We start from the raw sequence: 26581 nt of genomic DNA on the forward strand, positions 1-26581 counted from the left end.
TTATATTTGTAAGGAAAGAGATTTAAATCATATAAAAAGTATACTTTTTTAGCATCAGAGAACAACTCATTTCATTAAGCCTTCCCTACTTTTTTAATTAGTGAGACTTTGTAATAAATGGATTTGACATAATTAATGTGCATCATTAGTGTACTCAATTCTTTTAGAAACATCGAAAAAAGAGCAAGCTTAAAAATAAAAACTGCAGAAACTAATAATTATGCCTGTATCATATTTGCAACATATGTGTCTAGTTTAGAAGGTTAATATGGTTTCTTAATGTGCTTGCTTCTGGCATAATTAAGCAAAGCTGTCTAATTAATTTCTAATTCTAATTCTTTCAAGATAGCTCAAAGAAAACCAGAAAATACAAAGACTCTGCTGTTGAATACAGAAATGTGACCACACTAAAAAAAAAAAAAAAAAAAAAAAAAAAAAAAAAAAAAAAAAAAAAACACACTATTCATAATCCAGGTCTAACATATGTTTTTCCTTGTTTGTTTTTTTGTACAAAGAACTATGAGCATAATATGAAAGCTTAATTATCCTCACAGGAAACAAGACCTGTGAGATAAGTGAAGTTTCCACATCAATTTGAATCACAATAAAACATTGGTTAGCAGTGTAACCATATAGGGATTAACTCTCACTCAGAAAAACTAGGAAGTTACTGTAGGTACTAAGAGAAGTATGGAAAATAGATGCAAGAACTCAAAAGGCTCTAGAATCTAAAATCATTTAAAAATGTTTCTAAACATTTCAAGATATTCAAATCTTATTATATTATACAAAAGAATTGGTGTCATAGAATTGGTCCTAAATTGTTAAGAAAATAAACACTGTATGATATGATATCCTTGGCTTAAAAAATGTTTGTACTTTAGAAAAATGTGTTCAGAATATTTTAAAAATCTTTGGACAGAGGCATAATCTTAGTATATATGAGAAATTCAATTATCTGTAACAAATGATAAATTTTCTCAGGCCCCAAGGCTGAACTTACTATTGATATTTAACATATTAAAGTGAATGGGTATCTTTTGTTTATCTTTATTTGATGTTAAAATGCCATTTTGTGTAGTGGGTAAATAATAGGGGTATTAGGATAATATTAATCATTGTACCAACTCCTTAATCCTGATGCTAATGTAGGTTGCATCAATCAAAGCAATAGAAAGACAGTAGACATAGAGTTTTTCCACTTTAATTGCCTGGCCAATTAATACTGCTGCTGGTTTTGTCATGTTTTAACAATATGATTGGAAAGAATACCATTTAAGCCTTTGTCAATTTTTATTTTTAGAAACAGCTGCTCCAAGACAAGGAAAAATGTACACTTTGTCAAAAGACAGTTTATCCAATGGAATGCCTAGTAGCAGACAAGCAGAGTTTTCATAAGTTCTGCTTCCGATGCCACCACTGCAACAGTAAACTGAGGTAAAATGTTTTGTGGTTTGTAGAGCAGATATTCAAAGAGCCTGAAGTGTGTGCACATCATCGTGATCCTAGGTAGACGTAAATTTCTCCAGCTTTTGCTGCTGTTATCAGTCCACACAGCTGGACGTGTTCATGTTGCTTAATCAGTTCCTATGACGTTTTCCTTTTGAAATTTTGCTTTCCTAATCAAATCCAGAAGCTGTTCTTTGCTTCCAACATAGAAATCAAGATAACAAAAAACAAGAGTCACCATGCAAATCAGGATTTCTAAGTTAGTATTTTAGTCCAAAGTCTATATTAGATCAGGAGTCTGTCAACTTTTTCTATAAAGGGCCAAGGTAGTAAACATTTCTCACTTTGTAAGTCAGCTTGCTCACTCTTGAGACACAATAATAACACCTACAATTTAAAGGAGAGATTAAACTTGGCTCATATTTTAAGGGATCCCGTCTGTGGTCAGCAGGCAGAAGCTTTATAATTGAATGGTGGAGCATAGGTGCTTAATGTGTAGTGGCTGGTAGATCTGGGGCATGGTGCCATAGAAGGGGCCAGGAATCGTATCTAGCATGGCACGTCTTATCTCCACACCCCACACAGACACACCCGGAAGTGTGCTTCACCAACCTGTTAATCCAGTCACATTGGCATATCAGAATTAAAGATCACTCGGGTCACACTGTTTCTATGAATACTCAGCTTTCTACAAGAGCACCAAAATACTTGCACACAAGTGTGCAGCTGTACATGAGTGGCCTGGCCATGTGCGGATCAAAACTTCAAATGCCAAAACAGGTGTTAGGTTTTAGTTGAAATATGTTTGAGCTAGATTATAGAAGCTTACAAAGAAATTTAGAACACAATCAATGACGTCAGAGGAAAATACTCTTTATTCTCCTATAACAATAGAAGCACACTATCAATACAATTACCAATACACTCATTTTCCAAAACTCTTGAAGTAAATGCATTTAAATGAAGGTGGCATTTCCCTTGGCTATAGATTGAGATGTTGAAATTTATTTTGCTGGATCTAATGTGTACTTCTTAGAATATAGTTTTTCTGGCCTTAATTGACAATGTCAAACAACCCTTATTGCAACATTCTTTTTCCTTGGTTTCCATGACAACACATATCCTGGCTTTTCCTTTTGCTTCTGGATGTTCCTTCTCAGGCACCTGTGTATGTGACTCTTTCTCTGTCCACAAATATCAAATATCATGTTAGGGGTTCTTTAGAAATCTATTATAGGAGTGTATTTTTCTTATTTTTCTATTTTTTCCCATTCACTTCTGACCTGTTATAGTCCCTATGATAATGATTGTGAAATCCCTATCCCTAACCCAGATCTCGCCTCTGTACATCAAATCTCAATAATGAGAATATTTCTCTGATTAGATTTTTCCATAGGTACAGCCAATTCAATATTATTCATTTCCTCTCCTGCACAAAAATTATCTTTGGACTGTATAGGCTAAATGCCACTGTATGAGTAAATGACATTAACTAAGTGACCAATACATGAAGCTATCTTTTAACTTCTTCCCTCTCCTTCATTCTCTACATCCAAGCCATCACCAAGCCCTGTAATTTATTCCTGGCAAATACTTGTACTTTTTTCTCTATTCCCACAGTGCAGCTATTTTTCAAGAAATGATCACCTCTCACCAGGATTCATGTAACAGCCTTTGTGTGTAATTTGTCTCCTATCTCCAGCACTTCTTCCCACCACAGAAAACCTGTCTCAATGCTTTGCTCATAATGTAGTAAAATTATCTTCCTGAAATGTAAAACTGAGGTACTTACCTTCTTAACATCTATAATAACTTCCCCCTTCCCAACAAATCTAAAATGGAATCATGCATTAAAACACAATTCAGGATCTGGTACCTTACTGCTAACACTTCTATCTATTCCTACTTTATCCCATGTACATGTTACTTTTCATGTAGACTGAATTTCTTCAAGCTCCCCCAAATGACTATTTTTGTCTCTCATACATAGCCAGTTAAAAATATCAAGCTACTCCTTGGAGGAATTCCCCTTAACCCTGCTCCATAAATCTATTTAGCTAATGTCCACTCATTCTTCAGACCTCAACTAAGACTATATCTTCCATGAAGCTTAATTTGGTCTCCAGGAATGGGTCAAATGTCCTTCCTAAATGCTCCTACAGCGTCCCCTGTGCTTGCCCCGTCCTTAACATAATCTAATATAATTTCCCTAACATTAATTGTGTTAATATTTTCCTTTCAAACATCTAGTATAGGGCGACATATATTGAGGACCCAAAAATGTTGATTCAAGAACTGTTTGAGATATATATATATATATATATATATATATATATATATATATAAAATAAACTAAAATATAAAGTTCAGTAAATTATTGTAAAATGAGTGTTTTGTAACTACTACCAAGGCCAAGAAATCTAGCTTTGTATGAGCCTCATCCTAATTACAAATGGCTTTCCTCTCTCCCATAAGTAAATAGTTTTCTTCTGTCACTTCCTTGCATATTTATACTTTTGTCTTCAAAGTGTGTTTTCTTAAACAGTATGTTTTAGCCTTGACATTAAATTTGGTATGTATTTAAAATCTTCTTAAATTCATATATTTGTCCTTTATTCTTTTATTTTATTTGTGAAGACCCATGACTTATGACCTGTAGATTGTTGAATTAACAATTAACAATTGCACAATTAACAATTAACAATTGCCAGAATTAACAATTGCACACTCAGTGCAAGTCAGCATGTTCCTTTGTCTTCCGTTTTTCCAAACCATTAGCTAGATCTAGAGCTTTGATTATTTCTTTCCTGAGAATATGTAAGTAGTGTTGGCAAGAGTATAACATAGTACGAACATAACATCTAGTTGTCTTTTGTTCATTGATCACAGCAAATATTAGGACTTAATACTTGAATTTACTTTTTGACATTTGCAAAAATGTGATACTCTAATTTCATAATTTGTTTATCACTTCTTAAAACACTTTTACAAAGAAGTAGTTCCCCTTATCACTTTACTTATGCAATGGCACATTTGGTGGAGGGAAGACAAAATAAATTAATTCTTTCCTTTTATTTACCAATTAATACACTGATTAGTTATTCAGTAGTATAATAAAGTTGTTCTTTATCACTTCCAAAACTTTACTAAATTTTTACTAGTTCATTGGATTCAATCAAACACAATAATTATTACTGAAGCTTAACTTGCCCTCTCCCTGGTCAGCGAGTACCGTTTTTCTTGAGTCCTTTTGACAAAATCCCTAGTAATATTTGAGAACTCCTTTACTATCTGGAAGGCCTAGATACTCCAAGATATCTTTAACATTTTCTGCCCCAGAACCAGATGCTATTTTTACTTGTCTTTAATATCTTTGTTTTTAATTCTTCACATCTCTTTGTTTCTTTTTGAGCACTCAAAATTTCACCTTTATGTTCTTTTATTTTTTCTTTATTTTCCTATGACATTTATTTGTTCTTATGCTTCTCTTACTTTTATTGCTAAAAATCTCTTCCATTTTTTCCTGATTCCTATTTTCTGCTTTCTGAAGTTACATATGAGTTTTTCTAATTCTTTCAGATTTTATCGTAGTCTATCTTAGTTCCTCACTTCTGGCACCACAAGTTAAAAGAAGAAGCATTTATATTTCAGCTCATAGTTTGTAGATGTTCCAGTCCATGGTTAATGGATTACAAGGCGAGTTGGCATGACAGAGGAGCGTGACAGGAGAGAAACAATTCATGGCATAGCAGGCAGAAGGCAGCAAATCACAAGCAACAAGCTTCTCTTTCCTTTTTATCCCAGCCAAGCTACAATCCTTTTGGGTGGTGTTGCCCACACCCAGAGTGGGGCTTCCATTATCCATACCCAGATCTAGACAAAAGTGATTTAGTGGATTTGTCCCATATCACACACCTTTAGTCTCAGCATCACACTCTAGATCCAGCCATCTCCAAAAGTCCATGAGCACATGAGACTTTGGGGGGACATCTATATACAAGACATAACATATTCTAAATGTCCTTTGGTTCATTTTGGAATCCAAGGATAAATTTTTTATCTGTTTTAGAGCCTGTTTTGTGATATGTTTTCATTAATTGCAGGAACAATGCACCTTACTCTTTCATGTTGTCAAAACAACTTAGCCTAAGAATTTACCTCATTTTTATAAATAAAATAGTTTCCCCAGGCTTCAGCAGATGACATTCAGAATGGCTTTTCTGATTTCACAGATATACTTCTATTACTTTTCAAATACTGTTCAAAATAAAATGTGGATAGATCTCTGGGATTTCATGGTCTCTTTTTTCCACTCTCTTGTCTTGATCCAGGTCTTCTGTTTCATATCTGTTGTTAACCTGCTCAGTTTTGATCCCACACTCATTTTTCCTTCTCAGTTTCCTTCTCCAAATGATTGATAGTGAATCGGTTTTGATAGATCAGTCTATAAGGCTCTTCAGTCATTCTTAACATGAGGCATTTGCACATCCTGGCCACTGGAAAGGTGAATAAAATATCCTCCCAGAGTTGGCAGCTATTCTCTGATTTATTCTGATACTTTCAAGAAATACTGACTTGTTCTGTGAACTCAGATGGATCTCTGCAGACCTATCAAGCACCTGTCTTACTCCCTTTACTGTCTCCCATAGAGATGAGACTGTCATGGTGGTCTCATGCCTAATGGTGGTTTGCATTTAGCCCCTTCAGGTTATCTTCTCAGTTTTGTTAAGTGTTACCCATCGGTTCTGCTATCTACCTGATGTATTGGATTTTATGTATACATTCAGAATTAGTCAAAATTATATTCTTTCCCCTAACAAAGGTGATTTTAAATTTATCAAGCATTCTGTTTATTGACCTTCTTGAGGCTCAATGAGAAATAGCATAAACAAACTTTCGGATTAGTTTAAAATCCAGCTAACAAGAAAATGCATGGTGTTTGATTCATGTGCGTGGGCTATTCAAGATTTATTGAAAGTAAAACCATTCACATAAATCATCATTAGCACAGGTTTATTCCTACCATTCTATAATTGCACTTGCATTATAGAATATACCAATATATTATATCAGTAAGTGGCATGTATCATAAAATTGTAAATAGTTCAGGAGATATATCATGAGAAGTATTAGTGATAATTATTATCTGACAGAATTGTTTAATTAGTAGGGTCATTCTGATTGCTAATAAATTAAGTTTATTGAGTCTGAATCATTACTAAAGTAGATAATTTCTTAATTTTCTATGAATTTACAGTAAATATACAGAATGCTAAGTGTTTCTTTTTTTTTTTTTCTTTCTGGCAGTTTGGGAAATTATGTATCACTTCATGGACAAATATACTGCAAACCTCACTTTAAACAACTTTTTAAGTCTAAAGGAAATTATGATGAAGGTTTTGGACACAAACAGGACAGAGATAAACATAATTACAGAAATCAAAGCAGTTCAGGGGACTTTATTCTCAATGAAGAACCATGTGTATGTAAAAGCACTACAGAAAACCCTCTTATACCTGAAGATCTTACAAAATATTTAGATGCTGGTGACACTGAGTGGCAAAGGGATGATCTGAGAAAGTTGGGAGAAAGAAGAAAATTAAATATCATTTGGCCTCCTTCCAGGGAAGTGCCTAAGAAAAACTATTCCTTTGAAGAGGAGCTCAAAATGAGGAAGCCTCAATGGCCACCTGAAATGATTACTCCTCTATCCTCTGAACTTAACACTGAATCACTGTCAGGACAGTTTAAAACTCTGGAAAATAAAGAACCAGACAACATTTCTCTCCTACAATCGTATCTGCTGTCTACCCCTAAGTATCAGAAAATGGATGTTATAGGCATCAAAGAAATGAGAATATATGAAGCCAGAAATGATGACAAGAAGGTAGGAAATACGAATGTGCAAGATAAGCTGAATGAAGCAGAAGATGCAAAGAATAAAAGAATAAGTGGAATGGATCTTAATGACGACAGAAATGTGATTGTGCAGAGTGTTGAAAGGGAGAAAAATGGAAAAACTAATGAACCTGACGGTGCAGAAGTTTTACAGGTTACTAACGCTGATGATGAGCTGGTGCCAGAATATCACAAAGGGAATTTGAATAATAATAACAATAATGTAACAGTCTCGAAACTGAATAATTTCAGGCAGAAGACATCTATTTTAGAGTTTCCTAACCTATTACCACTGTCAAGTGCTACAATCTACACTGCAAGCAAGTACCAAGTTAAAACATTGGGATGTGCATCCAGAAAGTCAGAGTATATTTGAATCTGAAAAAAATGTATTTAAGGGATTACTCCCTGCAGATCTGGAGAAGCAGACTGACAGAGCAACTGCTGGCAGTCCTGCGCAGTCTGCCCAAATCCAGGCTTTGGGGCTTCCTGGTTAAGGGAAGCTCAGTAGCATTCTAACACAACTCTTTTAAACACTAAAGGAATCCATCCAAACAGCAGAAATATACACTTTTCTATTTTTAATGAATATGATCCAACCTGTATTTTATTTTATTTTTTAACTCATTTTTATTAGTCCATGTTTAGAGTCCATCACAATGACGTTCACCTTGGGGATCTGGTACATGTACATAACACATCTTCATTCTTTTCTGATCCTCTTCGGCACCCTTCGCTCCCACTTCCCATCCCCCCTTTCGTCATCACCTTCCCTTTTTCCACAGTGCTATCCCCTTTTATTGTTTCACAATGTGGTGAAGATCACTGACCTACCAAGAAAACTTTTGCCCTACCAAGATCATTTTGAGTGTGATCTATCAGATAGTGTTATATCAACTTTCTAAAAATGCCACGTTTGCATTTAAGAGAATTTGGAAAGGTCACCAAACACTTGGTGTGACGAAACATGAGCAGCCCACGTGGGTGGAAACACACATGTTGCTGCTCAGAGCCTGGAATAATGTGCAGCTCCGCCTCCATTTTCCAGCCTGGAGGACCATCCCGAACTGTCTGTGCGAGAACAGCGAGGCACAGGTCTACGGTGAGATCAGTGAGACCGACCGAAGCATCTCTGGCCATTTGCAGTTCACACTCACCCATGGAGAGATAGGGATGTTCTGTAATAAGACTTTAAGGACTTGAAAATGTTTTGTTGATTTGTAACAATTATAAATCACATGTGTTTCACAAAGTGATATTTGCTGCATTACATTTCATGATTTGTTGTAATTCATTTTAATCTAATTTTATCCTGAATTTAATGAAGTCATGAAATAATATGTCTACATTTTCCTCTCAAACAGCACTGACATGTATCACTGTTTTTCTATGTAACATCGTGGATGTGAGACTCTCTATTACTGCTATTTATTAAAATTCTTATACCTTCTATAAAAATTTCTGCTGAAATAAAATCAAATCATCTGATATACAAACTAATATATTTCTGTAATTTTTTTTCAATTACAAATTGTCATCCTAAGTGTTGTGTTTTCAAACCATTAAGAAATATTTGTTCTAGCACAGGTATTTATCTACTTTACCTCCCCCACACACACATATATCTAAATAATCTTGGGAACTATAAAACCAAAAATACAAACCAAAACCACACAGGATTAATAGGAGCTATAAATATTGCGATCCTTTTTGGCTCTATGTTTTAAAGATATGACAGTTATTATAACTCTTTAAATAATTACCCATATTAAACTATCATAGATTGTCTCTCTAAGCACTTAATAAAAAATATCAATTTTCTCCCAGAATAATGGGGAGTCCATAATCAGAAATAAGCAAAGAAAAAGAAAAGATTTTAGAGGACAGTTAAATATATTAGGCACATTGTGATTTCATTTCTTACTATATGAAATTGATTACTATAAAATCATATCAGTGAAGTTTTTCAGGCTTTTTAGAATCATATTTTTTGACATTATTTTTCTGTTACAAAAGAACATTCTTTTGAAAATTTGGCTTCTAAATTATCTTCTGCTTTTACCTTTCCTCAAATACATTTAATGATTGAGAAAGAAAAACTGATAACATGAATATAAATGAGTGACTTATTATAAATTTGGATAGTGCACATATGAAACAGAACTTATCTCATATTCTCCAACACAAATACAAACCATTGACTTTCTATAAATACAAAACCAAAATGCAGTGTTGAAAACTACTTCTTTTAAGAAAGTATAACACATTCTGTCTTGTGAGTTACTGTGCTTCAACAGACATGTAAGACTTACACTGCATTGATTCACTAAGGTTGCCACAGCTGAACACCAGAGACTGGGCAGCTTCAACAACAAAAGTTTGTGTTCTCTGGGAAGGGTGGAGGCAGAGTTGTTTCTGTCAGAGGACTATCCTCTTGTCTTTCAGGCAGCTGTCTTCTCTTGTGGTCCTCATGTGCTCTTTCTTCTATGCACTCCATCCCTGGTTTCTCGTCTTCTTGAAAGGACATGAGCTCTATGGATTACGGATCATGCTCCTAACTTCATTGAATGTTGGTTATTGTTAGTTATTTCCTAATAGATTGGTGTTGGTACTTCAACGTAAGAGTTTTTCAGGGGTACAATTCCATTTGTAACACACATTTTATCCATTTTAATCAAATAATGTGAAAGGATGCCAAGAAAATGGCAAGCCATGGGACACTAACAGCATTTTTTTAATTTAAGTTGAATTATTACACCTTGCACTGCTCTGTATCTTAATGACTCGACGTTATTTCCCCAATCATTTATGCTAAGGTAACACAAATTTCTATAAAGGAAGAAATAATTTATGAAAACTCATGACATGATATTCTAAATTATGGTTTCTTAGTACAAGTGATCCTTTTACAAAAGTACCTCTTGTTTTCCAAAATCTTCTACTGGGACCCTGTTCACTTAATCTTGTAGTCCAGTCCTAGTCAACTCTGTCAGAATTTGGCTTGAAAATAAACTGACACCTCCATCAAGGAAAAATGAATGCCAATTATTCCTCTGTTCACTTTCATTTAAACAGAAAAGTAGTTTTAAAAATTAGAAACATTTTTCATAATTGTTGGCTGTGTCATCTTTATTAGACATGTAGTAGTTTATAAAAATTCGAGTACACTTTAAAAATCCAAATGTAGTTTTATTTACTAATAGTTTCACTCTAATTATGACGTCTTTCATCTAAATAGCCAGCTTTGAGGACTATACCTAAAAACACAAAAAAATTCAGCAAGATATCTTATTCTTGCAGGCAGTATATTATTTTGCAGGAGCTGTCATAATAAAGCACTACTGAGTGACTAAAGTAAGAAAAAATTATTTTTCCTCCATTCTGAAGGTTAAAAAAGCCAAAATTCAAAGTGTCAACAAGTTTGCTCTCTCCCTTGCTTATCTTTTCTCTGTGTTTGCATATGTTCTTCCCTCTGTATGTGTTCATATCCAATTTTCTTCTTGTAATGACACCACCCATAGCAGATTACCACCAAACTCAGTGACCTCACTTTTTTTATAATTGCCCTTTAAAGATGCCTTCTCCACATGGAATCATAATGAGGCATCCTGGCTGGGACTCCAACATAGGAATCTCAGGAAGGTGTAATTCAACTCTTCTATACAGCAACCACATTTAATTTTTAGTTTTCTAAACATGTGGCTATTAATATTATGAAATGACCTCCCAATAATTTTTCACTTGAAATTTATATCAAATAACTCTGTAATATGTGCATTAATGCTGCAAAATGAATGTTTCTAGAAGCACTATTCTATTACAAAGACATCCAGATGGGCTCCTGATAGACTAAATGCTGTACTACAGAAAACTCCATGGAGGCAGACTTTGGCATGTAGGAGCTTTTACATTATTTATTCAATGCTAGGCCTTCCAATGGGTTTTGTAAAATGTATTCCATCTCCAAGCATATTGTACTGAATTGTCTTGTGAAGCTTCCACACAATCACTCGTTGTGATGGATTTGGGGCTCGAGGCAACATGTTCTATGGATTGGCTATGGTTTACCCTCAGTCCCACCCATTCCCAAATGTTCAACCAGCATATGAATATGATGTTTTTCCCAAATGTTCAACTAGTGTATGCCTATGATGCATTTTCCCCTAAACCAATAATTTTCTGTAAACATCTCTAACTTCTAAAGACATTAATTTTTCAAAGAACTGGAAGGTTAAAAAATGCATATTTTGCTATATTTTGATAGTGATGACTGACTACTATCCAATCGAAGAATAGGGAATATTTTCCATGGCTAAGAAAATGAATTTCAAAATAATAGTTACAGATGTTGAAGTAAAAGAGAAATGCAGGTTAATTTTTTCTTCTCTTTTTTTCCTCTCTGCAAATGTTGCTGAGAACCACTAGAGGTTTTCAAATATAAAATTTTTGAGGTCTTCAGATATTAACAGTGATATGAAATCTCATCTCCAAAAAAAAACTTACATGGAGATAAGAAATAAGCTAGAGAAGTAATACCCACATTCAAAATAAAAGTTATAAGAATATTTGAGAATTACTAAAGAGAGTTGAACCTCAGCCCCCTGAAAATTAACTCTAGAAGAAGACAAATATTTTTGCATGAGTAGAATCTAAAAATAATTTAACTTCAGTATTGATAACTACTTTGTAAAAACTAGTATAGCCACCTAACTACATCTATTTGGCATACATGTTTTACCCTTAAAAATAATGAGAAATAGTAAGACTTAAAAATGTTTACATGTAAATGAAAGAGTAGGGAGAAAAGAATGCATACAGAATGGTCATTATCTTTTAATACAGGACCTTCTATAGAAAGTAAAACCAATGGAAAATGAACAGAAAATTTGACAAACATCACCTAGTTTATCACCCTTAATAGCCATCACTTACTCACTGATGTGTGCATGTGCGTGTGTGTGTGTGTGTGTGCTCACGCATGCACGCGCACACAGAGTAAATAAATCTGCTATCTTATGCTATGGGTAAGTCATGCTGTCTCCCACACAGAGCTCTCAGACTAGAAACAGTCATTCAGAATGTAAAATAATCAATTAGTGTTACATGTGGATGTAAGAAACCCAGGACAATGTACCTCCACAAAGTTTTGCTAAATTAGAATGCCGCAGAATAATAGCAAAAGGATAGAAATGTGTTTTAGGTTTGATAACGTCTTTCTTTTCTCATAATGTACTTAGTTGTAATTTTTTGTTTGTGAAGTTTGTGGTACACACCCAAGATTCCCCTTCCAGAAGTACATTCACAATTGCTAGGATCATTGCCCACAGAAAACCTTTAACTGTCAGCCCCCAGCCGCCTCTCTAAAATGAACTGTATGCAATTTGTGATCAATGAAAGGGAAAATCAGCACAAATCTTAAGGCTCACTCCAGGTCAATTCTTTGTAGGGTTGGCCAAGGATTCCCTTAAGATGGCAAGTAAGCTCAACTTCAGTTCAATTCCTGTGTGTTTTCTATTCCCTTGGTATCAACAGTCACAGCCTAATAAGCCCCCTTGTTAACTTTAGCTCACAACCACCATTAGGATGAACTCAACCTGGACCAACTGATATTAGTATAAATCTTATCTGCCCAAGAAAGCAGACACCATGATGCTATTTTGGAGCTGAATTCTTTTCTGCCTGGCTGACAATGGGCACAAGGTGGCAGTGCAATTGTTAAAATTCTGAGCACCGGTACACTAAGATGCTTCATTAACTGAGGCAAATGCCTAGTTTGGTGGCATGTATCAAACATTTGAGGCATAAAAAGAAATAACAATTGCAATGAAAATCAAAATGTAGTGACTAGCAAAGCTATTGTTCTGGAGAAAAATGAACAAAAAGCTGAGCATGATTAATCAACAGTTAAAAAAACTGGGGACAATTTCACTGTAAGAGTAAATGAATCCCACAGAAACATAGAATGTTTTACCGAGATTAGGCACTATGTAGGGGTGAGTTTTACTCTTCTACAACCAGTAATATATTCTAAACATGCTTCTCAAAGTAGTAGCAAAAATAAGGGGAAAGAAGAAGAGATAGTCTAGACTTATAATTGGCACACTACTTACTGCTCCCTCATTCTGACAATGTCAGCAAGTCCTAATCAAAGAATCAAAATAGGCAGATAAATGATGCATGAGATAGAAAGTGTGGCAGGTTAACTAACGGTCAACTTGTAACACCCAGATGAACTGAGTTAGTGTGACTCTGGGTACGAATGGCCCACCTAAGGATTGTGGCCAACAGCATAAAAGCAGAACTGGGAGGGGAAAATGATATACTTTTGATTCTCCTGGAGAAGTTTTTTGTACCAGTTTCCTGATATGAACTCAGCTGTTCTTTTCATTGGAGGAGCTTGAGTCCTCACTGTCACTGAGGATGGCTGCAGTTCTCTTCAGGGGAGACTGGTCCTTACCTTGAGTGTCACTTCCTGGAACCAGTGTAGATCCCTCAGCCCACTGGCATAGATCTTTCTCCCCACTGGTGTAGACTTTCAAGCCTTCACTGCTGACCTTTGGGCCTTCCCAGTGCAGCCTTGATATAGACTTGCATGAGACACTGCCATGGGCTCTTGACCTCCTGCTGGACTCTTGGAAGACATTGCATTGGTTTTAGGTCTTCAGCTGCACTGTAGGACATTGCCATGGGATCCAGGTCCTCAGATGTATTCTACAGGTTTCTAGTGTGTGGATAGATATCCTGCACTCAACTGCATTTGACTTTTTGGGTGAATATTAAAAAATAATCCCATGAATTATGTGTTCTTGTATTAAATCTATTCTTCTGGAAACCCGGACTATATTAGATACAGATAGATAGATGAGATAGATAGATAGATACATAGATAGATAGATAGATAGATAAAGATAGATAGATAATAGCAACAGTACAATGCCTAATTCCTCCTATAAAGTTAACTCTTAAATTTCACGAGATTTAAGGTTGTGCCATAGGATAAAACAGAACATAAATTCAGCTAAGTTTCAAAGACAGTGAAGAGCCACCTATACAAGAAACCAGTACAGGATTCTAGTCATTGGAAACAGAAAACAGATCACCAATCTAAGTGCTAGAGCATTTAATTACAGCACACAAAATCATAGCTTTACAATGTCTACCCTCTACAGATTGCAGACCCCTTCTGAATGTAACACTAGTAGTGTAACCCCACGCACCCCACTCCTTGAAGCAGGGAACAATCCCAACACTTCACCCAGTGAATCTGAAATACAAAGCATTGATGGAAGGAAGAAGGAGATGGTGCCTGATGGCCACGTGCACACATACAGCTAAGCAGTTGCAAGAGAGGGGTTGCATGTGTCAGATATGGAGGGATTTAGGGTAGACTGAGTGAGCTCTGCGATTGCAAAGCCTTTCAAGCTGGCCCACACACCCAGTACTTAGCACAGTTCCTCTTGGAAACAATGGGGAATCATCTGGCTGTGCTTGGGCCTCTCCCTATTTTGATCTCTTTTCTGATCAGTGAAGATTTAAAAGGTTCAAAGAAGTAACAATTGATCATATTTACTGATGTATCCACCCTGCAGTTTAGTGTGCGTTAAAGATGCTGAAAGCTATTTATTATACATTTTGTTTCTATCCTTGGTCTCATTATCTTCATTTGGCCATATAGAAGTTTCTTCAGACAAATTGGGTAAAAAGTGAGTTCTAACATAATTCATTGTTTTTTGAACTTTAACCTAAAATATTTATTAAACCAGTAAGAGAATCAATGATTGTGTAACTGAGATGATATATAAAGCATAATTAATACTGGTAATCTCTAAGAACAAATGATGAAAAAAATTGATTAAATACCACGAGTTATCTCATCATCTTTTAAAAATATCCCCGCATTTAATACTTTGTGAACACTAATAATCTCTAAGAATATATAATGAAAAAACAATTATTAAATACCATGACCTTTCTCATGATGTTTTAAAAGTCTTGATCCCTGAGTTTAATATCTTGTGTATATGTATATACGTGAATGTGAGTACAGGCATATGTATGTATTTAATAATGCCCAAATTATGAAAACATTAGTATCAGCAATTTTTCAAAGCTGTTCATTTTTTCCTAACAGTCCAACATGTTTAATTTTGATGCCATCAATGTCACCAAATTTGAATACAAACTTGTTATAAATTGACAAAAAATTTTTTTCAATAAACATGTATCATTAACAGGATGATATTTTGTGAATTTTTATTTGCTTTACATGTGTATTGATTTGCTGTTTTTATTGTAGATTGTGCTGATAACCAAATGCACAACTATTAACATAATTTCTTACAAGCATGCTATAGCTTTTCAAAGTGTCCTGTTAATCTCTTCATTTTTTCATCTCTGCTGTTCATAGCAGATTTATTCCTGCTCAAGCCTTCTCTTATTTCTTTAATAGAAGTGGCTCTCAAATGCACGTCACCTTCCCTGATCCTTTCTCTGAACCTCAGATCAGATGGACACCTGCCTACTTGCCAGTTTCTTTTGACTCTTTCAATGACACCTTAAATATAACATGCTACCAAAAAAGCGTCACCTACCTCTAACCTCAAATTTGTTCCTCTTGCAATACTTGCAATAGTGTCTCAGACACTATTATTCAACCATTAGCTAAAACTAGAAATCCAAGAGTCACATTTCCTACCTTTATTTCTTTTATCTACTGCCATCTAAAAGCACCAAATACAGTTAATTTTTGCTACTTAAACAGTTCTGACTCTAATATTTCTCTTCTAATCACATCTGCAATTTTACATGTCTTTTAAATTACTTGATTAATGCTGCTGACAGCAACAGACTCGCTTGCCTTCATACTAAATGAAAACACAAGATAAGAACTGAGTGTGATTTAACTCTCCAGATTTCCTCAATTCCTAGAAATATTTGGCATTAGTGGGTCTTTGATAATTCTGTTGACTCGCTTAACATAGAAATCTAAAACTTGAACCATAGTGCATAGTCCCAGAATAACATATAGAAGTTAGTAAGACTATCTTTTGGAAGTATTTTGGAGGTATATACAAAATATCCTCTGTTAATCACATTGATAACATGCTTAAAAATAATGACAAAGAAACAACAGTCCTACTTTTGGTTGTCAATCTAGATGCTAATGATAACCTTGGTCTTATTTACAGACCAATGGATATATGAGAAGGTTTTGTCATTCCAAGTAAAGGTAAGTGGATTTTATAAGAAAATACACATAGACACACAAGTTTGAATATTGCATGGTCTCTTTTGTATGAAGTTCTCTCTCTCTTTTTTCTTTACTTCTCTCTCTCCATATATATATATATATATATATATAAAATTATATATATATATACATATACATATATATAAAATTATATATTATACATATACATATATATATATAACTATATATATATATGTATATATATATATAATTTAGATATAATAATTTTTTTACACTTTTTTTTCTTTTTATCGGTACCGGGGATCGAACTCACGATCGCCTGCTTGCAAGGCAGGTGCTTATGCCGCTGAGCTAAATCCCCAGCCCCTTAGATATAATAATTTTATAGATTTTTTATATGTTTCAAAATAAGATATAGATAATAGGAAGAAAGAGAAAGAAAAAGGTATTATAATTCAGTGTGGACAATATATCTAAAAGTGTACTGTGACTTAGTAAAATTGTGTTACATGTTTTAGACATTCCTTGACCTAGTAGTCTGCTTTTTAATGTATGTATATGGTAATTTACTTTATATGATCTTATAAGATATATAATGTATCTGGAGACTCTGATGCTGGAAAAATAAAAGGAAATGGAAAGTGGGGTAAAGAAGGGTATTGGAATGGGTTATGTGCATGTACTAATCCCCTGCAGTGAGTGTAATCATTGTATACTGCAAACAATTACTAATAAAAATCTATATACCGACATACTACCTGAAAATTGTCAAAATAAGCCCAGTATTTAAGAATAGATATGCATGCATGCACACACAAATATACACATGCACAATCTGTATTAATGTTCAGTATAAGAGCTTTTAAAGTGTGTGTTTTCCTTATACACTAGGATCAAACATCTGCACATTAGCTTGGATAGACCATTTGGTTATTTAAGGATTGGGAAAAAAGTTTTTAACTTATTGATAATATTTCAAAATATACTTATATAAACAAAATGGTATAACAGATGAAATTTTAAATGAACTAACCTTTCACTTTTTCAAAATTATGATTTACATGGTAGCACCACTCGTTTTTGCTTAGTATAAAATTAATACATGAAATTTCTATGATCATTTAAATAAAATAGGGAAACCTGTGGAGTCTAGAGGTTTAGGAGAATTTTTAACAAGTATTGAAAATGAAAATAAAATGCTCTAAGTTAACTATTACTTAACTAAAATTTTCAGATAAGCAAGGAATCAATTATAGTTAATTAAATAATTACTATACATATGCATATAAAACATTATAAAGTGGCTATGAGTGCACCTTTTTGGTACAGCACTGACCTAGCATGTACAAGACCCTGAGTTCCAACCCCAACACCTAAAAACTGTACATGTACTCAACTTTTGCTGTGTTCCAAGCTTAGAACAGGGACAAGCACTATGGTCTTGGATCTCAGTAAATTCCCGCAAATATCCCACAGATATGGTATGACATAAGGTTTTATTACTTTTGGTGGAGAGTCTATAAATTAGGTTAAGTTACTCAAACAAATTTACTCATTTTTGTCATAACACAGACCAAATTCGATCCTAAATTATTAAAAAAAATTACCAAATATTGTTTTTCTATATATAGATGGCCTCTCAACATTTTTTAAGCATGCTGAACATATTTTATGATCAAGTTGTTCACATACATGCATAAATGTGAATACACATCAGTAGTGTGCTTATAGATATAAAAATTTGCACTAGAGGTACATATAATATATAATGCATTTTTATATTGCATTTCATGTGTGCATGTGTGTGTTATCTGCATGCACATGTGTGCGTGTACATGCACACATACTTACTATACCATGGATACAGCCAGGTACCTATACCTTTATAATCCAAGGATGTATTTATAATGCAAAGTAAAGAACAAAAAATAAGATCACTTATTGAAAATGTCATCAACTGCCTGAAATGCATGTGAAGGAAATTTATCAGTCCGTCTGTCTGCCTTAAAGGCAAGCAAAAAGCAGAACAGCTCTTTTTAAATCGATGAAATTAACAACAGCAATTGAACGTGGCAGAGAGACGTTAGGTAGGAGCCAGTGTGTGTGGGGCCTAAAGACTGCGAATAACTTAAAGACATCAATGCCTCTGCTGCTAGTGGCTCCCTCACTCTCTGTGTGGCTGTAAAACATGGCAGCAGTTGTCTCTGTGCCAGGAAATGTCTGAACGTTACAGGTTCAGCTCTAGTTATGTGAAATAGGACAGGAACTATTTGCCCTAAATACTAAATCTTTTAATTTTCAAAGTGCTAAAATATTTAACTGGAAATGTTTCCAATACTGGAAGATGTGTTTAAATGTCTACTATATAAAGAAGAAAGGAAAATCACATACCTATTTTTTAATTCATAAGAAAATTATTATATCTTCAGCTTTTCAAAAAGCCTACTTTAAATCACCCATGGAGAGATTGCCTACAGAAAATGTTAAATTCCAGGCTTGTGTTGCCATCCTGCCCAGACTACTGGTTCCCTTCGACTTTCCCTGGTGTCCTCAGGGAATAAAAACGAACTTCAATATCAGCAGAAGTAAAACATAATGGCCACATTTACAGAATAATTTCTACAGCTATTTTTATTCCAAGGCAGAAGGCAGGGAGTTGCGAACATAACCAGCACACCTGGATTTCTGCCACTCCTGCTGTCAACGACAGTCTTTTACAAGACTCTCAGAAAGGTTTTCCCTGTTGTCTACCTTTTAAGCTTTCTTCTAACCCTGGGGTTACCTACCCCTATGTCAGCTTTTCCAGCTTTTTTTCATTAGTTCCAGTATTCTGCTCCTGTCTACTGAGAGCTAGCATCAGATGAATACCTAAGGAATAAATGATAAATGAATGGGTGAATGTCAGAGGTTCACGTAGGAATCAATGGTAGCCCTTTTAGAGAATTCTTAAGTCCTTTGTCCCAAAATGCAGCTACCAATAGAGAATAAAGGGATAACGAAAGGGAAGAAGGTCACATTATGGAATGCTTGCATTTTTCCAAAGTTCAGGTTATTTAAAATAATTAGTATCTCCAGTTGATATTATTTTATATTAAAATATATGGGACATGCTTTATAATTAAGTCTTGTCCATTTAGTACTAGCAAGATGCTTTCATGATAAGATAATATCTTTAATCAAAGATTTTTAAGTTTTGGAGAAGTTAAGCTCTTTAATTAAGGCTACTTCCCCCCACAAAAATGACATCTCACACTGAGTTGTGCAAAACTGAAGAGACAGTGACCAAAAATTACTGTTCCTAATTTGGAAGATCTAAGAAGCAGATATAGATGGAAACTATTAAATAGAAACTTAGTTAAGTGAAAGTGATAAAGGGCTGGAAATACAGCTTGGCAGCAAAAGCTGGCAAGCGTGAGGTCATGAGCTCGATCCCCAGTACAAGGAAAATAAAGTAATGAAAAGATTGTTGGAAAATAAATGGTGTAGCAATGTAGCTGGGAACTACAGGAACTATTTGCCCTAAATACTAAATCTTTTAATTTTCAAAGTGCTAACATATTTAACTGGAAATGTTTCCAATACTGGAAGATGTGTTTAAATGTCTACTATATAAAGAACAAGAACATTCAGGAACTACAACAGGTGAAGTGGAAACCAAACAGACAGTGCTTCTATCACTAAGAAGAGGTAACAGTGGATTCAGATTCGAGGACCCAGACCTCAGGATCAAAGGCATTCAAAGAATGTACAAATATAACTGACAAAGTCTGAAATTCCAGAAGCTCAAGACAAAAAAAAATCTTATCTCTTGCTCAGAGTACAACCTGAGGATGGGCTGATGAGGAAGAGAGTCTATTTCATAAAATCCTTCCGAACATCAGTCCTTTCATTTAGTGGCCCTGTCCTCGCCTGAGACCGTGAAGCCTTTTAATTGACAGGCAAAAGTTGATGAGGCTCAACTGTTGGGGATTTCCAGGGGCCAGGTCCAGGAGGCTACACATCATGTTTGCCTACACTAACACTTGGCCAAAGCTTAATGATACAGTCCCAGCTACCTCTAAGGAAGTCTGCGGAATGTGGTCAATGCTGGGCCCAGGAAGGAAAGGAAAACTTCCGTTTAAGGGGACCTCTGACACTGCAATAGAAGCATAGGTTTTCAGATAGAAATCACATTTATCTTTTGTTACCTTTTAACTGAATACTGTTAAAAGTCTGTAGCTTAGTGATTTAATACATATATATTAGGCAAAACAGACACATGAGCAACATCTAGCACATTGAGCAACAGGAACCTAGAAGACGTTTTAGACCAGCAGGACATAGTTTCAGGAGCTACAACAGGTGAAGTGGAAACCAAACAGACAGTGCTTCTCATTATAGAACCAAAGGTGGGGGATCAGGCAGGCTGGATTTCGAGGGAATTGGTAAGAGAACTGAGGGTGTGACCGACTTGGTTACTGCTACAGCCTATGAGGTTTACAAAACCTTCTGCCAGCAACTTGAGAATTGCTTCTACAACTACAAGATTGGGAAAAATAGAAAATGATGAGGAGAGAAATGAATGAGTTAGCAAAACTTAGACTCCAATCTCAAATTCTGATGGATAAAGGTGCAAATTTCAAAGCTGAGCATTAGGGTTTCTAAATAAACATCCTGGAAGAAGAGCATTCTAAAGCTGAACATGAATATGGTTTGGATCAGCATTATCTACTGTTTTGCATTATTTGTGACCTCTGCCTCTTTGCTAGAGCAAATGACAGGCAATTGCATATTTTTGGAGCCAGGTGATGGCATATTACAGACCCATAGGTCACATAGCATCGCTGCTGCCACTGCCACCTCCCCTGCTGCAATTCTGTCCCAACTCTTTTGCAGGAACACCTTTATATGTTGCTCCATTTAAGACAATTTAGTTTTGCCTACAGTTTTCCTTGGGAATTGTGTGTGTTCTCTTATATTTTTCATGCATTATTCAAATTCAGTGCCTGTGTAAGTTTTTACAAATAAAAAAATTCTGGCAATATTTTGGCAAATGTGCTTATTCTTTTAATCTGTGTCTTCAAGTCTGCTGAAAATGCCTATTCTGTTCCTGTGAAAAGAACAGAAAAGTGGCCTTTCAGAGCCTGTATGTATGAAACATAATATATTGTTAATTTACTAATCACTATATTAGTTTTTCTTTCAAGTCTTAAAATGTAGTTATATTTAGAGATACCTGTTTTTGATGCCTAATGAGACACAGATGTTTTCTAAAGCCTATTTGAATTCTAATTATTGAAATATGCCTCAAATATATTAACTAACAAGTTAATTTGACTTTATTAGATATAAAATTACTATCACCTACTATGAATAGTAAGTTAAATGTTTAGGGAAAACAAAGAAAAAATCCTTCCTGTAGAAAAGGGTTTGGAGGCTTATTTTTCTCAAGCAAATAAATAAATGATTTATGATGCAATAAACCGAAATACAATTAACAGATTCAGATGCCATCTCATAAAGTTGACTTTTTTCAGGATTTATCTTAAAAACACCCTGTTGATCTGTCATACTAAATGAGCTTTTTTATTTTAGATGTGTATGTGTTTTACATAGACTTCTCTAAATGATGAAACAATGTTCTCATGCTGTGCTTTTAAATTTGATTTTGTTTCATCACTATTGTGGACAAAAGAGAGGAACTAGAAATTTTTCATTTTCTCCCTGTCAAAATTCCCAGAAGCTAAAGTGTGACTAAGCTTTGCTGGTCTCTTTTGTGTCTTCATCATTGTCCTGCCATTTCAGGCATTTTAGTCCCCCCCACTGCGACTCCTGTCTTCCCGGATTTGGACGGGTCTCCCTCTTGCTTCTTTCAGCTCCACTTGGCTCCACTTCAGTTTTCACATACAGCTCCTCCAACTACAAATTGGGATCACCCAGTCATTACCAGTGACACTAGGTAGTGATACGAGACTCACTTTTCAACCTGTTGGACTCCGGCTCTTTAAGCTTTAACATCACTCTGTTTGCAGAGCTTCTGTTTTTGTAGCCTTTTTGATTCTATACTTCTTATCTCTCTTGATCTGGTGACCTTTTTCAGTCTTCTTTTGACATTTTGAACTGTCACAGTTTTGTGGTCTTTGACTTTGTGTCTCCTTTTGTCTTGAGGATCTTTCTTTAGTCAGGAAATCCTGACCTGGTTTTTCAAACTTCAGACATTATCCTGAAGCTGGTCATGTTGAAGTGGGCCCTGTCATAGGAGGTTCACTGATATCTATTTTCTGAAATATCTGATACCAGTCACTGCCTACCTCAAAACTATCATCTACATCCATTTCTATAATAAACAACGCTATGAGTTATGTTTACTTTCTAATTGTTCCTTTTATGCATATCCCATGACTTCTTCCTCCCTACCCCTCCTTGGAATATCTGTTCCTCAAAAGATGCAGCTGTAGTTCCTCCAAGCATACACTCTGTTTAGCCAGTTTATCCACATCCATATTCAATGTGAATGGATAAATTCCACTGACAGGTTTCTAGCTCTCCAGACTGGACCTTACACCCCAGCTTTTTAATTGGGTTAATTTATGTCCCATACGTGTCTCCCAGCATCAACTAAAAGGTTGGGTATGTAGCTTTGATGTTGAAAAAATGATAATAAAAGAGAATCATGAAAACGTATGCTCAACAAATAATATAAGTCAAAAAAGAATAAAAACAGTCTAGAAATCTTTAGAAATGATTTTGGTTTCATGCTTACAAAATAGAAAATCAGGTTTTAGAAAACATTTAGATATCAAGGAAAAGAGTTTGGTAGGCAGTGGAGATAAGGATATGTAATGCAAGGAATAGGAAAATTATGAAAATCAGAGTAAGTTAATCAACTAAAAAATAAATGTGATATAGTAAATGCACTGAAGCATGAGGATCTGGGGGAAAGAAAACTATAAGTGATTTTCCAAATGATAAAGGGAAGAAAATATTGCTTATATTGCATTTTCATTTTTAATGTTTGGAATTTGAATGTTATGAGAATGTACTGCTTTTCTATTGCTGCAGTAACTGCTTCTCATGCATTTATATTCTCACTTTCTAGTGGTCAGAAGCCCCCAAACTAAGAGATCCACATGGTTTTGCTCTTCTTAGTGTCTCTAAGAAAGAATCCACTTTTTTGTTGTTGTTGTTTGGTTTTTTTTTGTTTGTTTGTTTTTTTGGTTTTTTTTTTTTTTTTTTTGGCTCCACATGTCTCCTATAAAGCTTTGTTCAGGAACCTTTATATACCAGGAAAAGACTCATCTAGGAGAATCATATCATCTCAAAAGCTGACTTAGCCACATCTCCCTTGAGCCATGGCCAAAAGTTCTGGGAATGGGGAAACAATTTGTAAGTATTTGGGCAGGGGATTAATTACTTTAGCAAAGAGTGACTCAAAAGGAAAATAAAAATTATCCACATTTCAGAGTTCCATTTATTCATTCATTAACATGTTAGTCTTATAATTTTTTTTAAAAATGGTATAAAGAACTTCATGTTTTTTTAAAAGCATTTTCACTCATAATCATTTCTGAGCTTTAAAAGAAACCTAACAATTTTTTTTTCTCTTTTAAATTTGAATTAAATTTATTTTAAATGATACATAAAAATGTAAAAATTGTACATATTAATGAGGGGCAATGTGATATTTCAACACATGTATACAGTGCATAATGTTTAGCTCAGACTATACTTACCTATCACCTCAAACATTTATCAGTTTTTTATGGTGAAAATGTTCAAAATCTTTTCTTCTAGCTGTTTGAAAGATATAGTTCATCATTGTTATCATAGTTTCCTTATTGTGTAACAGCAGAACTGCTTGTTCTCTAACTGTGACAGTATCAATTTACAGCTATTCCCTTCACTGTCTTTCAACTGTTCTCAACCTCCATTAGCTACCGCTTTACTCTCGACTTCTTCTTCTAATTCTTCCTAGTTCTAGTTCTAGTTCTTCTTTTATTGAGGTAACATCCTGTAATGTTGCTTAGACTGGCCCTGTACTCATAGGCTCAAACAATAATCAGCCTCCAAGTATCTTATACTACAGGCGTGACCTACCACACCTGACTACCTATCTTCTTTTGAAAAGTGTCTATTAGACCTACTGACCATTTTTAACAGGTTGCTGTTTTTACTACTGAATGTTTTAAGTTTATTATATGTTGGATATTAACCTTTTGTCCAACGTAAAGTTTAAAAAGATTTTCTCCCACACTGTAGATTGTTTCTTCAGTCTGTTGATGGTTTCGTTTGCTGTACAGAATCCTTTTAGTTTGGTACAATCCCATGGGTCTATATTTTCTTTAATTTCCTGTGCTTTTATGGACTTGTTTAAAAGATCTTTGCATATTCCAATGTGTTGGAGTATTTCCCCTATGATCTCTTTTAATAGTTTCATAATTTGAGGTCTGACATTGTTTTTGATCAGTTTATTTTTGTAACTAGTGAAAGGAAGTGTTAGTTTCATTCTCTTGCATGTGTATACCCAATTTTTTCAACACCATCAACAAGTTTCTGCTGTCACCATGCATGATCTTATCACCTTCATTGAAAACTAATTTTCTATAGATGATTAGTGATTGAATTTTCATCTAGGTTTTCCATTCTGTTCTATTGATTTATCTGTGTTTTCCTTATTGAACCTTGTTTTAATTACTATAGATTTATAGTGTACTGTTTTTTGAAGTCAGGTATTGTAAGGCCTTCTGCCTTGTTCTTTTAGCTTTAAGTAGTTTTCACTATGAGAGTATTTTTTTTTTGTGGTTTCAAACCAATTTTAGGATGGTTTCATAGTTACCAAGAATGTTATAATATTTTTGTAGGAATTTCATTGAATCTGTATATTTTCCTACTATGAACATTTTAACACTAATCCATAAACACTCCATGAGTGTGTCCACCACAATTTCCTTAATCCATGTTTTACACAGTTCATTGTGAAGATCCTTCATCTCTTTCACTAGACTTTTTTTTCAGTATTCAACAGCATTTTCTTTTGATTAAAAAGAAAGAAAAATTTCTGGATCTTCAAGAAGTTTCACAGAAAAAAGAAACAAACAAATAAAATAATATAGATATTGAATGATAGCCAGAAAGATGTAAAAAGTGGAATATTGTCCAAAATGTATTATTATTTTTTAGAAAATGGCAAACTGTTCTTCAATCATTTCTTATTTTATTGATAGAAATCCTGGTGGTAACAATAATAACTATTTTTTTAAAACACAAAACTGAAAGGAGAAAATCACACAAACTTTTGTGTGGTTTTTTTCTGAAAATATGCACATACACACAAATGGCTCTCCTAATCTGATGAAAAATTCTAGAGAAATAGATCTCTAGGTATTGTAGGAGGATATTCTGACATCACAACACAAGACTATATTATCTTTATATTACCCCGTGTTAGCCCTATATCATGAATACATTCATTGTGAGTACTTGATGCACATAATAGTGCATCTTATTTCTTTGTTGCCTTTCTCTCCCTCCTCAAGATTTATATTTTTTAAGCAATAAAGTATAACAGAAGAAAAATTACAAGTATCCTATCTTGTATAAGCCACACTAAAATGGCACTTAAAATTAAGTGTGAAACTCCTCTGCCAAAAGCTGCTGGGCAGCCAGAAGGGATCAGAGCTTAGAGATAGCCAGCAGCTAAGCCACCAGTAAAAATTTTGATGGCTTTGGCCAGAGCAACTATTTACCATGCAATACTAGGAAGCTGAGGACCTAACTTACTGGGCTAGAGGGGAAATGGTGTCAGGTAGGGACAGTGCCAACATACAAGAAGAAAATTATTACCTTTTTTTTTTATAACTTCTGCAAATTTGGACAGACACGAGTGTATGTGCAGAACCCCGATTGTGGGACTCGCTTTGAGTGTGCTGGTTGTTGCAGTAAGAAGTGGCATGAAGGTAGAGATGCTTAAACATTCATGAAATTAGAAGTCTCCTTAAATTTTGAATAGTAGAAGCTGTGGCAGCCAAGCAATGCCTCCGGCAA

At 34.7% G+C, this 26581-nt stretch overlaps 2 protein-coding genes across 2 annotated transcripts in view; both read left to right on the forward strand.

Moving 5' to 3' along the window:
- The window catches only part of Xirp2 (xin actin binding repeat containing 2), a 73964-nt gene extending 67022 nt beyond the window's left edge, over positions 1-6942 (forward strand). The window contains exons 8-9 of the mRNA XM_013142640.2: positions 1304-1437; positions 6757-6942. Coding sequence (XP_012998094.2) covers positions 1304-1398 — 95 coding nt within the window. The 3' untranslated portion in view covers positions 1399-1437; positions 6757-6942. The remainder of the gene's footprint in view (positions 1-1303; positions 1438-6756) is intronic.
- Positions 6933-8847, forward strand: LOC111754140 (xin actin-binding repeat-containing protein 2-like). The gene has a single exon (XM_023561131.2). The coding sequence runs from the start codon at positions 7118-7120 to the stop codon at positions 7721-7723; it is 606 nt and encodes a 201-aa protein (XP_023416899.1). The 5' UTR covers positions 6933-7117; the 3' UTR covers positions 7724-8847.
- Positions 8848-26581: the final 17734 nt, after the last annotated feature.

The sequence above is a fragment of the Cavia porcellus genome, unplaced genomic scaffold (genome assembly GCF_034190915.1).
Source record: "Cavia porcellus strain 051 isolate PalLab524CR breed Dunkin Hartley unplaced genomic scaffold, mCavPor4.1 scaffold_12, whole genome shotgun sequence".
NCBI lineage: Eukaryota > Metazoa > Chordata > Mammalia > Rodentia > Caviidae > Cavia > Cavia porcellus.